This window comes from Mustelus asterias, chromosome 18 (assembly GCF_964213995.1).
Source record: "Mustelus asterias chromosome 18, sMusAst1.hap1.1, whole genome shotgun sequence".
Classification (NCBI taxonomy): Eukaryota; Metazoa; Chordata; class Chondrichthyes; order Carcharhiniformes; family Triakidae; genus Mustelus; species Mustelus asterias.
Window position 1 is genome coordinate 54,830,464 of NC_135818.1, and position 13,409 is coordinate 54,843,872.

Genomic DNA, 13,409 nt, shown 5'->3' on the forward strand with positions numbered 1-13,409 from the left:
GAGTGCTGTGTTTTTTAATATATATGTCTACCTGAGTAGGGCCTCGTTTTAATGTCTCACGCCAAACATGTCAATGCAACACTTCTTCAGTGCTGGGTTGATGTGTCAGCCTCGATTTTCTTCAGTCCTGGAAGGGGATATATACAATCTGCAGGGGATATATACAATCTGCAGTCATTTATTGTGGCTGTAAATCTCACCTCATTAATCACTATGACAGAAAAAATGTTCCCATCTCTAATGGCCTGGAAATGTAGGGGGCTTTTTTTTTTTTTAAACCAGTTTTTGGTTGCCGCTTTGATGCAGAAGACATAGCAACTTCAGATTTTAAAAACTAGCTTCAGTTAGGGGAGAAAGCCAAGCATTTGATAGAATTGGTAGCGGTTTAGCCACATCATTTTATCTGAAATAGAAGATGAAGCTTTGTGATGAACAGTTTAATTAAAATATTGGGCAAATTCTGACCAAGATATGGCAGAGTGTTGTATCCGGCGAGAAAGCAGGCATGATTCTCTCCAGAGAAACAGGCCGGTTTCCTCTCCAGATCTTTCCACACTCTGCCAAAAAAAATCAGGGAGGTGGGGGGAGGGGGGGTGCAGGGTGGTGTTCATGCCAACATGTAAGGGGATGGGGCCTCAACACGCTGCAACACCTGGCTGCACAGAGAACTTTAAAGGGCGTTCTGATCATAACCTGAGTAAATCCACACCCGCCCCTCTGCCCCGCCAATCTTCGTAAGAAGTTTAACAACACCAGGTTAAAGTCCAACAGGTTTATTTGGTAGCAAAAGCCACACAAGCTTTCGGAGCTCTAAGCCCCTCCTTCAGGTGAGTGGGAATTCTGTTCACAAACAGAGCATATAAACTTCTTACTGTGTTTACCCCAGTCCATCTCCACACTGCCAATCTTCCACAGAGATCTCAGGGGCTCCTCTCCCCACCCCCCATCGGAGTCAGCACTTCTCTACATCATCCCCAGGTCATCATCAGCCTCTTCTCTACAACCATCTCCTCCTCCCCCGCCCATCGGTCCCTTCTCCCCAACACCCCCTGATCATTGCCCGCCCCCCCACCCTCCAATGCTGGCAACCCCAGCTTCTCCGTCCGCTCCCGGTCTCGACAATATCTAAATGTATCCCCCCCCCACCCACATGAGGCTCCCGCCCCTTAGCACATGCTGGCATTCAGGTTAGCATGAACATAGTACCACCCTGGCAATGCCAACCAGTGCTAAGGGGCATGGCCACGGCACTGCCTGGCCATGCCCCTCCCCTGGGAACCATGCTTACCTTTATGCCGCCAGGGAGAATCCCCATGACAGGTTCACATCTAGGTGAGCTTGTTGTAAACCACGTTGATGTGCTGTCACATTGGCACCGTGTCAATATACATCAGGGGTGTCGACCTTTGGCGAGGGGGTTGGTTAATTATATCAAAGCTTATTCAAATCCAGCCGTTATGAGTGTGAACCGGATGACGTCGCCGGCATGGGGTGGGGAAGATGTGTGATCACATTCTCGCCAGCAAGATCTGTGACTTTCAGATCTTGAGCCCCCGCTGGCATTCGTGTGAACGGCGAACGTGGACTCAAGACCACCCCTCCATAATCTGTTACACATCTAAATGTTCCTCTTGTTTGAAAAAAAAACCAAGATGATTAAATGCATTGGAGACGCATTGTTTTGGGAATATTTCATCCGTAATCTATCTTGTTTGCTACTTTTATGTATGCAAGTAAGGTTGGAAATGGTTATCTTTAATTATGATCTTACAGGGAAGAATGGACAAAAGCCATCCAAACAGTAGCAGATAGTCTTAAGCAAGAGGAGGAAATCATGGACTACCATTCCGAGTCCCCGAATGATAATTCATGGACAGATGGCATGGACATTTCTCTCAGTAGACCAAAACACAAAGTGGTAGGATACCTTAATTGCATTAACTTGAGCATCAAATATGCAACAACTTTCATTATTTAGTAGAATATTTATGTTTGATATATTGGAGAAATACCCTATAGATTAAAAATTACAGCTGTTGCTAATTGCTGATAATTACTGAAAGCATTAATACGATGTCCCATTGTGTATGTTTTTAACAACTCTATTAAAATAGTCCAAGAAATGTCATACAAGCGCATTAAACCCATCCAGAGTTATCAGTAATTGATTTAGAAGCTTCTATTTCCTCTGTGAAGGTATGTGAGGTGAGTGGGGAGGCGTATTGATATTCTGGTTGAGATTTCATAAGTCTAAGAAAGCTTTGAATTTATATAGCATCTTTCACAGCCTCCGAATGCTTCTAAGTGCTCTACAGCTCATGAATATACTTTTGTGAGTGTAGTTATTATTGTAGCAAATGTGGCACCCAATTTGCACACTGCAAGGTCCCACACACAGCAACATCAGACTGGCAGAGAACTGAAAATATCAACTAGGGACTCTGGGAAGAATCTTTGCTGCTTTTCTTTAAAGTACACAACGGGGTGGAAACTGCCTTCATTTTAATGTCTCTACCAAAAAATAGCTGCCTTGAAATTGCACTAGATTATGGGCTCCAGATTATTAATCAACACAAGTCATGTTCATCAGTCAGAATTTCCATTAAGGCGACCAGGTTTAATTTGTGGTCAGTTGCCTAAGCTAAACTCATAGCTAGCCAATTCACAATGTAATGCAATTTTGCCTAATGGTAGGTCATCACGATATCTCTTCTACATGTCGGGGTCCAATGAACAAAGATATTATGGCTGTTTGAATAATGAACGTTCTTGACAAAACTGAAAAAGTTGAACGTTAATTTTTTTTCTTCTGCCCATCTCCACCCTCACCCCTTGAGCAAAATTCAGGTGAAGTTGATTGTGATCCACCAGCCTCATATGGAAGGTTAGAGATCTGGAGTAGTAACTTGTTTTGTTGTATTCAGTGGAAACATGGGAAGGCTGGATCCATCTTGTTCATCTTTGTCCTTCCTTCGAAACACATCGTCAGTTGCTTTTTGTTTTACCTTTGATCTTTCCTTTTATCCTGTTCCCATTCTGGTCTTTTTTTTAACTCTTACCTTTGTTTTTTTTGTGTCAGTCCTGTTCACCTTAATTTCACCACATATCCAGGATCATTTGTTTATGGTATTGGCACCACTTCCAGTAAACCCTATCTTCTCTGGACAGAGGTTTGACTCTGGCTCCTGGTATATTTATTTTAAAGTGCAACTCATTTTCAGTTCTGCTATTTTGGTAGTTTTTTTGAATGCCAGAATCCCAGGGTCTATGGGGCGAATTTTCCTGTTCCACCCACCATGGGAATAGGAGCGGGCGAGCGGCGGACCATGGAAAGGTCCGTGGGTTCAAATCCCACCACGGTAGATGGTGAAATTTGAATTCGATAAAAATCTAAGGATGACCATGAAACCATTGTTGATTGTTGTTAAAAATCCATCTGGTTCACTACTGTCCTTTAGAGAAGGAAATCTGCCGTCCTTACCTGGTCTGGGCTACATGTGACTCCAGACCCACAGCAATGTGGTTGATTCTTAACTGCCCTTAGGGATGGACAATAAAGTAGCCTGCTTATTTGCCATCTAATCCACCTTAAACATTCTCTCCCTCAACACACAATAGCGTCAGTGTGTGCCATCTGCAAGATGCAGTGCTGCAACTTAGCAAGCCTCCTTTGATAGCATCTTTCAGACCCACGCCCTCTACCACTCAGAAGGACAAGAGTGCCACTGCATGGAAGTACCACTACAGTTAAGCTCCCCTCCACACCATCCTGAGTTGGAATTAAAACACTGTTCCTTCACTGCCACTCAGGCAAAATCCTGGAACTTCCAACCTAACAGCACTGTGGCTATTCCTACACCACGTGAACTGCAGCGGTTCAAGAAGGCAACTCACCACTGCCTTCTCAAGGGCAATTAAGGATGGGCGATAAATGCCGACCATTCCAGCAAAAGCCACATCTCATGAATGAACAATTACTGTAAAAGACTGCTTTCCACAGCATGTTTTTACCTCTCTTCCTCTAGATTTCAATTCTTCCCCACTAGACCAAACATTCATATTTGCATAAATACTTCCAGTATTATATCCTTCCTCTTTGAAAGCAAATCTGTCGCTTACAAACTCTGCTCCTCTTCCCGCCTTGTGATACACTCACTTTCACAAAGTGAAACATAATCCTCCAGCTAACGTAGAAACTGACTTTAGCACAAGCATAAAATTCCACAAATATGAAGAAACGAATCTACTATGTGGTCATGAGGACATTGTAAAATAAACCTTTCTACAGCAACTGTACTATGACCCTGACATTGTAGGAGTGCATTGGGGCTATGTTTGTTTTCTGCTGGACAGTTTGTGGTTATTGTTTGATGTGTTACAGACTATGCATAACTTCGAATACTTAAAACTACTTGGAAAAGGGACATTTGGAAAGGTGATTTTAGTGAAAGAGAAAGCCTCTGGACGGTATTACGCCATGAAGATTCTTAAGAAGGAAGTAATAGTAGCAAAGGTAACCCTTCACAAGTTCGTTGCGACTGCTGCTGCAGAATGACTTAAAAGCTTTATTGACATTTCAGTAAAACCTTATTTTACCAATATAAAGCAATTTATTCGTTCGACATCTGTTATTTCAATAGAAATTCAGTGCAATTATTTCAATATTGGTTTTCTAAATCTGTAACGCTTTTATCTTTTATGCAGGATGAAGTAGCACACACTGTGACGGAAAACAGAGTGTTACAAAATTCTAGGCATCCATTCTTAACTGTAGGTACTCAGTCAGTCAATGTCAATTACCCATTCTTTTATCACAGTGTCTCAGTTCGCGCATGCATCCAATTTGTGACTAATAAGTTTTGAAAAATTACACTTCTAAATTTGAACAGTCTCTCTCTCTCTCTCGTTTATATTAAGGATACTCTTAAAACAAATCATTCAAATGGGGTTTTGAAAAGTGCATCTTTTTTTTGACTTTTGAAGTGCACTTTTTGGATTCTGAATTCAATCTCATGTTTTTCTACTGTCCGTTCTTGCTGATGCTTGCTTGACATGGCGATGCAGAATTGCTGCACGTTTGTTCTGGAAGAAATTTCAAGCTCCTGACATTTGATTCCAGCATGCAGAAAGGACCTGAAGTGCGCTAAGATTTGAAGTGGAGGATTTCTCAGAGTCTTAGATTGGTAGAAAGGAATTGACCTTTTTATCTGACCTGGCCGCGATAGCACAATGTGACCACATGTCGCAGGGATATGGGCTAAACGCAGGCAATTGGGACTAGCTTCGTGGTTTAAAAAAAAAGGGTGGCATAGACAAGCTGGGCCGAAGGGTCTGTTTCCATGCTGTAAACCTCTATGATGATATGTCACAATTGAATATCATTATCATTACAAGGCCTAAGTTGATTCTTGGACTTTCTTTTCCGAATCCTACCTCGCTTGATTTTGTGTTTTGAGAGAGGCCACGTAACATACATTTTTAACATAAAGGCAAAGTACTGCGGATGCTGGAATCTGAAACAAAAACAGAAAATGCTGGAGAAACTCTGACAGCATCTGTGGAGAGAGAAGAGAGCCAAAGTTTCGAGTCTGGATGACCCTTTGTCAGAGCTGTAACATTTTAAACAGTTGCAGTGCTTGGCTGCAATTATGATGCCGAGTATATTTGAAAATAAATTAGTGCAATGATTATATTAAAACTAAAGATCATGTAATTAAATTCTATTCACCTTATTATCATGGATACTCCAATTATAAATCATATACTGAGCACATTGCCATCAACATTTTTTTAAAAATTATTTTTTCAGGGAATTTTCTTGCATTGATTGTGCCATTGCACATGTATCATTATACATGTTTACAAGCTGCATCTAGTATCTTGCACAATATTTGCAGTAACAGATATTTTAAGATCCCTCATTTGTGAACTACTTTATAAATGGTGTCTTGTACAGACCAAGGATTTCTTCCTGACTGATCTATGTGCAAATGAAATTTTCATCCAAGACCTTTCACTTAAAAAAAAACTCCTTGAATTATAGATCATAGAATCCCTGCAGTGCAGAAGGAAGCCATTCGGCCCATCGAGTCTGCACCAACAATAATCCCCCTGACACTAAGGTCAATTTAGCATGGCCAATCAACCTAACCCACACATCTTTGGAGTGTGGGAGGAAACCGGAGCACCCGGAGGAAACCCACACGGACACGAGGGGAACGTGCAAACTCCACACAGACAGTGACCCGAGGCTGGAATTGAACCCGGGTCCCTGGTGCTGTGAGGCAGCAATGCCATCGTGCCACCCTTGCTAAATTGCCCTTTAGTATCCCAAGATATATCGGTTAGGGGGACTAGTGGAGTATAAAGTGGGGTTACAGGGATCGGGTCTGGGTGGGATGCTCTGTTGGAGAGTCGGTGCAGACTCGATGGGCCGAACGGCTGCTTGTGCACTGTAGAGATTCTATGAAGGGATTGCTTGACATGTATTTTATTCAGTGAGCCATGCCTAGCTGCTACAGGGACCTTATCTAGTCAGCAATGTGTTTTCATTGGAATCTGACTTGCTGTGAGAGATTGTGGAGCTAAGAAAAACCTCACCTACTTACTTAATGATGGTATTTTTAAATTAACTGCTTAGTCCTATTAAATGAAGTTTCTGATTAAATTACTTTTCTCTTAAAGGCACTGAAATACTCTTTTCAGACAAATGACCGTTTGTGTTTTGTCATGGATTACGCGAACGGAGGCGAGGTATGGAGGAAATCTGTTAATTGAACAATGGCATCTGAAACTTTTATCTCTGTTCCAATTAGCTTTCCTTAGCCACTGTTTTTAGGATATTAAGTCCTTGCTGGGTACAGGTTAATTCCCTCTGTTCTGAGAGGCCCAGTTGTCTGATCATTGGGCTGGCACCACTGCCTAAAAGTCCTCATTTAACAATGCTTCCACCTGGAGTGACAGGAGGATGTTCAGAAGTGGGAATCCTAGATGATGGCTTTTCCCCTTGCTTCTTAATCCTTTGGTGCTGAAGTTGTAATATCTCAAACATCTGGCTGAAATGAGCTAACATGGCACAGATGGGCATTGAATTTGAGTTGCTCACTGGACAAGCTGCAAGTAAATGACTTATAATTGAAATGTGAGCGCCATGGTGAATATTTTAAGTAACTCCCTGTGCTTGCTTTTATTTCAGTTATTCTTTCACTTATCAAGAGAACGTGTTTTTTCTGAAGACCGTGCCCGTTTCTATGGAGCAGAGATTGTCTCTGCTTTGGATTATCTCCATTCTGAGAAAAATGTAGTGTACAGAGATCTTAAGGTAGGGAAGGCACAATGTCATGGGTGCATTGCCATCTTTGACTCCAGTAAACTGATTTGATTTGTTTTATTATTGTCACATGTATTGGGATACAGTGAAAAGTATTGCTTCTTGCGCACTATTCAGACAAAACATACCGTTCATAAAGTGCATAGGGGAGAAGGAAAGGAGAGAGTGCAGAATATAGTGTTACAGTCATAGCTGGGGTGTAGAGAAAGATCAACTTAATATGTCCATTCAAAAGTTTGATGGCAGCAGAGAAGAAGCTGTTCTTGAATTGGTTGGTACATGATCTCAGACTTTTGTATCTTTTTCCCAACGGAAGAATGTGGAAGAGAGTATGCCCGGGGTGTGTGGGGTCCTTGATTATGCTGGCTGCTTTCCCGAGGCAGCGGGAAGTGTTTAATTCGAAAATACGCTGGAACGATGTGATAAATATCACTTTCTTTGTGAAAAAAAAATCAAGGTTTTCTACGAAGAGAAACTGAATCACTGAAAATATTTCAGATCATAAAATTGTTGAAGGATATGTCAGGACATTTCCCTCAGTTTGTGAAAATGTATTTACCAGTGCAAGCAAAATGATCACTAGTTCACTTTATGCTGGATGTGCTGTTGCTTAATTTTATTTAGTTGGAAAACCTTATGCTGGACAATGATGGCCACATTAAGATAACTGACTTTGGCCTTTGCAAAGAAGGTATCAAGGATGGAGCAACTATGAGAACATTCTGTGGAACTCCTGAATATCTTGCACCAGAGGTTCGTTTCCTTTTATTTCTTGTTTTTTTTTTTTGCTACGTGAGTACGTGTGCTTTACCAAGGTGAGGGATATCGATGCTAGAGATTGAAACATGCTTGTTAGGGGAAATGAATAGATTCAGTAAACGTTAGAATAAGAGCTCATGTTAGTTGAATGCTTCTACCCAGTGAAACTTGAACACCCTAAGGATTTGAGATCATCAGGACTCTCGCAGCAGGTCTCTCCAGTAAGGCCTTGGTTGTTTATTGATTGAAGGACAGATGTTGAGTCAGAGCAGATTAAGTGCGATCTCTGGGAAAATAGGAATAGGAAAGTCTCTAGCTAGGAGGAGATAATTCTGCTTTGGGTGAGAGGTTTAATAATAAATTTATGTAGACAAGATTGGCAATTAAACAATGTATGTGATTAAAAGTGTGTAAATATCGTGGCAATCTGGGACTTAGTAGAGTGCTGTTTCAGGGGTCTCTCTGCGATTGTGCTCTCTTTGCATGCTAGAATCTTGGATTAACGATTGTAACCTGTCTCTGGGTCTCTTGCAACCAGTTTGTCGAACATCACCACAGCAATCCTCATCACATTTACTTTCCATTTTTAGCACTAAGTGTTGCCAGGTGAGATAAGGTACAACCTGATGCTCTGTGTTTCGGCTGAATCTCAACAATGTACCTTAATTCAGTCTCACGGCATTCTGATGCACGATCCATCCTCAGTTTGTCTGAGTGCAGGTGTCAGTTCAGAGCTGTTTTGTGCTGTTGACTGGACATTTTGTCCTGGGGATCTAAAGTTACTGGAAATGATTCCTATTCAGACTCATTTCAGTACAGCACTTAAGGAATGCTGCAGTGTCAGGAACGCTATCCTTCAGAAGAGACACTAGACCCAGGCCCGTCTGCTCTCTTGGGTGGAGATGAAAGATCCTATGACAATAGTTTAAATCACGGGTAGATAGTTTTCTGATCGATAAGGGAATTAGGGGATATGGGGAGCAGGCGGGTAAGTGGAACTGATTCGCTTCAGATCAGCCATGATCTTGTTGAATGGCGGGGCAGGCTCGAAGGGCCAGATGGCCTACTCCTGCTCCTATTTCTTATGTTCTTAATATTTGAAGAAGAGAAGGGGAATATTCCCAATGTTTTGTCTAGTATTTATCTCTAAACCAATTTTTTTTTAAGCTGTCATGTACGTCATGGCTGCTGGCAGAACTTTGACGTGCTAAATTGGCAAGTGCATTTTCCAACAGTTACTGACTTTCAAAAGTACCTCATTGGCTGGAAAATGCTTTGGGATGTCCACTGGCTATGAAATATGCTCTGTAATTGCAAATCCTTTCCTTTAGCACAGCACTAGCTAGCTTTAGGGTAAATTTTGAGCAAAGGCACCGAAGACAGTTTAAAGATTTCTTTGTATTTAATGTGTTAAATTAATTTGATTGGTAAATCGACTAAGTTACAGCTCCAAACTGAAAAATCAGGATTTACTTTGATAGCAGTACTGGTTCATCATGAACTGTTTTTGTGAATGGCAGCTTGTTACCTTGTTAGTTTAAAAATATTTCCTCATCTTTCATGCTTCCTCCTCTTGTGACCACAAGATTTTGTTGCTAGACACTTGGTTCCTTTTGAAAATACCACACTGTGAAGCATTGGTTTGTTTCATTTGCATGTCTGTAACACAGAGGTATCACTTCAATAACTCTGGAACCTTAAGTGATAATGTTTAAAAAAAAATTTCACCGCACTTAAATCGCTATCCTGTCATCAGTCTCTCGGCTTGCTTTGAAAATTCTCAGGTCTTGAACAGTTGTTTCAAACAACAGGTCTGTGAGGAGCTTGCTGCACAACAATATTTTATACAAATCATTTAAAAATGCTTTGGTTCATTTTGGACAAATGTCTTCTTTCACTTTGTCTTTTTGTGCATTCTGGTTAAAACAAATCAATATATAGTCCAAACTAAAAGTATTGAAATATTATTTAATAATCATGGGAGATTTAATTGTACGTATGTATGGTTGAGATCCATCACCCTTCCAACATGTCCTCAATTTCCGTAAATCCATGTGACATGAGGCTGTAAACTTTAATAATACCACTTTCAGTTGCAGTTCAAACAGTAGTGTCTTAAGATGGAGAACCTGTTTCTGGACTTGAGTGAGAAATGTTGGCTAATAAATTTAGGGTGTCATTAATAAATTATCAGCTTTCTTTTGCAACCCAGATAAATAGTTTGGCAATATTCTGCGCAGCAGCAAAATGAAGAAATTGGTAGTAAATATTATCAATAATGAGGCACGATTTTAAATATTACATTATTAGAAATGTGTGACTCAAGACCACAGCTGCAAGTAGATTCTATCTCCATGTTCTGAGATCGACTAAAGAAATTGGAAATGATTAATAGGAATTGTGATTGTACAGATAATGAAACTGAACATTCCTTTCACCCTTCTTAAAGTCCAAATAGTGTTTTACATGTGGACTAGTGTTTTATAGATTGTAAATGATGCCATTAATAAAAGCTGAAAGTGGGCAGAGGAACAGCATAAATAAAGATCTGGGGGTGTTTGAAGCGAAGAAAGTTTAAATAAATACAGTTTGATTCTTCATGCAAGTTTGGAAGATTGTGCTGAGGTGATGATTTACAATTCAAGACTGCATACTGAAGGATTGCTAACCTAGAAATTATGTTCTTTCAATGAAAAAAGTAGATGCTCCCATTGCCTTAATGTCATCTTTTAACTTAGGCACTGGAATGTAAAATAGTTGCCTCTGTTTACACAGTTGTTGTATAGTTGTTTTTAGCTGCATGATGGAATTTGGTTCAAGGGATGGTAGCATCTTGGAAATGTGAGCTCCTGGTTATCAAAGGCTTCAATGTTTATAACTGCCTTGGTTTCTCTTGTAAATTGTGTTAAGCAGCTGTCACGCATTGTCCTTGTGATATTCTAGTGCTACCCATTTTAACAGACTTTGGCTTTTCTCATTGTTTCAGCGTAATATTCACAAATGGGGATGTGGTGTGGACATTCTGCGGATACCATCTGACTTCCTTTATTTTTGCAGCTGAGTTATTTAACAGCAGTCTGTGATTAATTGAAGTTACTTTTATTGATGGTACCTCCATGAAATGTGTAAAACCTATAGAGTCAGGAATCCTTCCAGAGCACCAACCCCCCCGCAACTAACTACTTCACCTCCCCCCTTCCCCAATGTGTTTGCCCGTAAAGACCCATTGCAGATTTGCGAGCTAGCAGAGGGCTGCTGCATTGAACCCAGTTGCTTCTATTAGGGAGATGGCCACTACTGCTCACTATCCAGCAATCCCTGCGTGGGTGTCAGGTGAGGACTGGGTTGTCCTGCTCAGTCACATAAGAGAATGACCTTTATTGCTGGAAAATAAAGAGACCAAAAGGTCTGTGTTCTTTTAAGGTTTAATATTGATAGCTTCAAAAGGTGCTTAGATGGAATGAACCACAGGGAAAGGGGTGACTTGCAAAGCAGAGCTGCTGGTTCTGTTGATGGAAAAACCTTGTGATCTTGCGATATTGAAGTTAGCAGGGCGAAGCACATGATGGTGAAATTTGATTATGACGACTTGACTGACTACCCTTCTTTTTTTTTAATGAGGATTCTTGTTTCATACAATTATCTGGCCGAGGGACAAGTGAATGACTGTCTCCGTGCGCTTATTGCAGCACTTTTACGTACAGGAATACAACTGATCAGTTTCTCGCTCGCCCTCTGTTAGCTGCATTTCTGAATTTAAATGCTTGGTACTCAAAGAACCAACAGCTTTGTAAAGTCAACAAATGGATGTGCTGTTGGAGCAGGTTTCAGAAAATCAGTGCATGGAACGTTGCAGCAACACAGCAGGGCTCAGTGCAACCTGTAATAATAAAGTTAAAGGGGATGTCATTCCATAACGCAGAAGCAATAATAATTGAGTAGAAATGAGTTGAGAGCGCCTGCCCTTGTCATCAAGACAGCGTTTGAGTGGCAATAAGGACCGCTCGCAGAATTGACGTTAGTGGGAAACAGGGAAAACTCACTTGTTGGAGTCACACCTGGCACAAAGGAGGGTGGCTATGGTTGTGGGAGGTCAGTCATCTCAGCCTCAGGACAACATTGCAGGAGTTCCTCAGGGTAGCGCTCTAGCTCTAACCATCTCCAGCTGCTTCATCAATGACCTACCCTCCATCCTAAGGTCAGGGGGGATGTTTGTTGATGACTTAGTGTTCAGCGCCATTTACAACTCCTCCAGATACTGAAGCAGTCAGTATCTATATGTAGTAAGATCTGAACAACATTCAGGTTTGGACTAATAAGTGGCAATTAACATTTGTGCTACACAAGTACCAGGTAATGATCATCTCCAACAAGAGAGAATCTAACTATCACCTCTTGACATTCAATTACATTACCATCGTTAAATCCCCCACAATCAACATCCTGGGGGTTAGCATTGACCAGAAACTGAACCGGACCAGCCATATAAATACTGTGGCTAAAAGAGCAGGTTAGATGCTGGGAATTCTGCAGTGAATAACTCACCACTTGACTCCCCAAAGCCTGTCCACCATCTACAAAATGCTATGGGCCAAGTGCTGGCAAGTGGGATTAGGTGGGCAGGTCAGGGCCTTTCATGCGTCGGTGCAGACTCGATGGGCCGAAGGGCCTCTTCTGCACTGTAGGATTCTGTGAAGTCAAGAGTGTGATAGAATGCTCTCCACTGGCCTGGATGAATGTAGCCCCAGCGACACTCAAGAATTTGGACACGATCCAGGGCAAAGTAACCCGCTTACTTGGCATCCCATCCACAACCGGTAAAAGCAGTGTGTAACATTTAAAAGATGCACTACAGCAATTTACCAAGGCTGCTCAGACAGCACTTTCCAAACACGTGACCTCCACCACCTAGAAGAGCAAGGGCAGCAGCTGAGTGGGAACGTCAGCACCTGCAAGTTCCCCTCCATGCCACACAACATCCCGACCTGGAACTGTACTGATGTTCCTTGACTGCCACTGGGGTCAAAACCCTGGAACTCCTTTCCTAGTAGCAACAGATGCATTGCAGTGGTTCATAAATGCTGTTGACCGCTACTAACTACCTCGTGGGTGATTAGAGGTAGGTAACAAATGTTGGCCTAGGACGCTCGAATCCCTTGAAATAATAATGAAAAGCTCTGGCCATTGGTGTGTGATAACAGCTTGGGTCAACTCGCTCTCCAACAAGTACGTCTGACGGCACAGCTGACATCAAGTGTCTTCATTTCAGGAGCTAAAATCCTGAATGTGTTTTTTTTTGTTCTAATCCTGACTATGTTAT

At 41.6% G+C, this 13,409-nt stretch overlaps 1 protein-coding gene across 5 annotated transcripts in view; it reads left to right on the forward strand.

Annotated features, from left to right (window-relative positions):
* The window catches only part of akt1 (v-akt murine thymoma viral oncogene homolog 1), a 120,780-nt gene that overhangs the window by 85,181 nt on the left and 22,190 nt on the right, over positions 1 to 13,409 (forward strand). For 4 of the 5 annotated variants that reach the window (XR_013500042.1, XM_078233976.1, XM_078233975.1 and 1 more), the window contains exons 5-10: positions 1,774 to 1,918; positions 4,382 to 4,513; positions 4,705 to 4,770; positions 6,685 to 6,753; positions 7,196 to 7,321; positions 7,955 to 8,083. Coding sequence is in view for 4 of the 5 variants with exons in the window: in XM_078233976.1 (XP_078090102.1) it covers positions 1,774 to 1,918; positions 4,382 to 4,513; positions 4,705 to 4,770; positions 6,685 to 6,753; positions 7,196 to 7,321; positions 7,955 to 8,083 (667 nt within the window). In the remaining variant the exon portion in view is untranslated. The remainder of the gene's footprint in view (positions 1 to 1,773; positions 1,919 to 4,381; positions 4,514 to 4,704; positions 4,771 to 6,684; positions 6,754 to 7,195; positions 7,322 to 7,954; positions 8,084 to 13,409) is intronic. The other variant, XM_078233977.1, reaches the window with a different exon arrangement.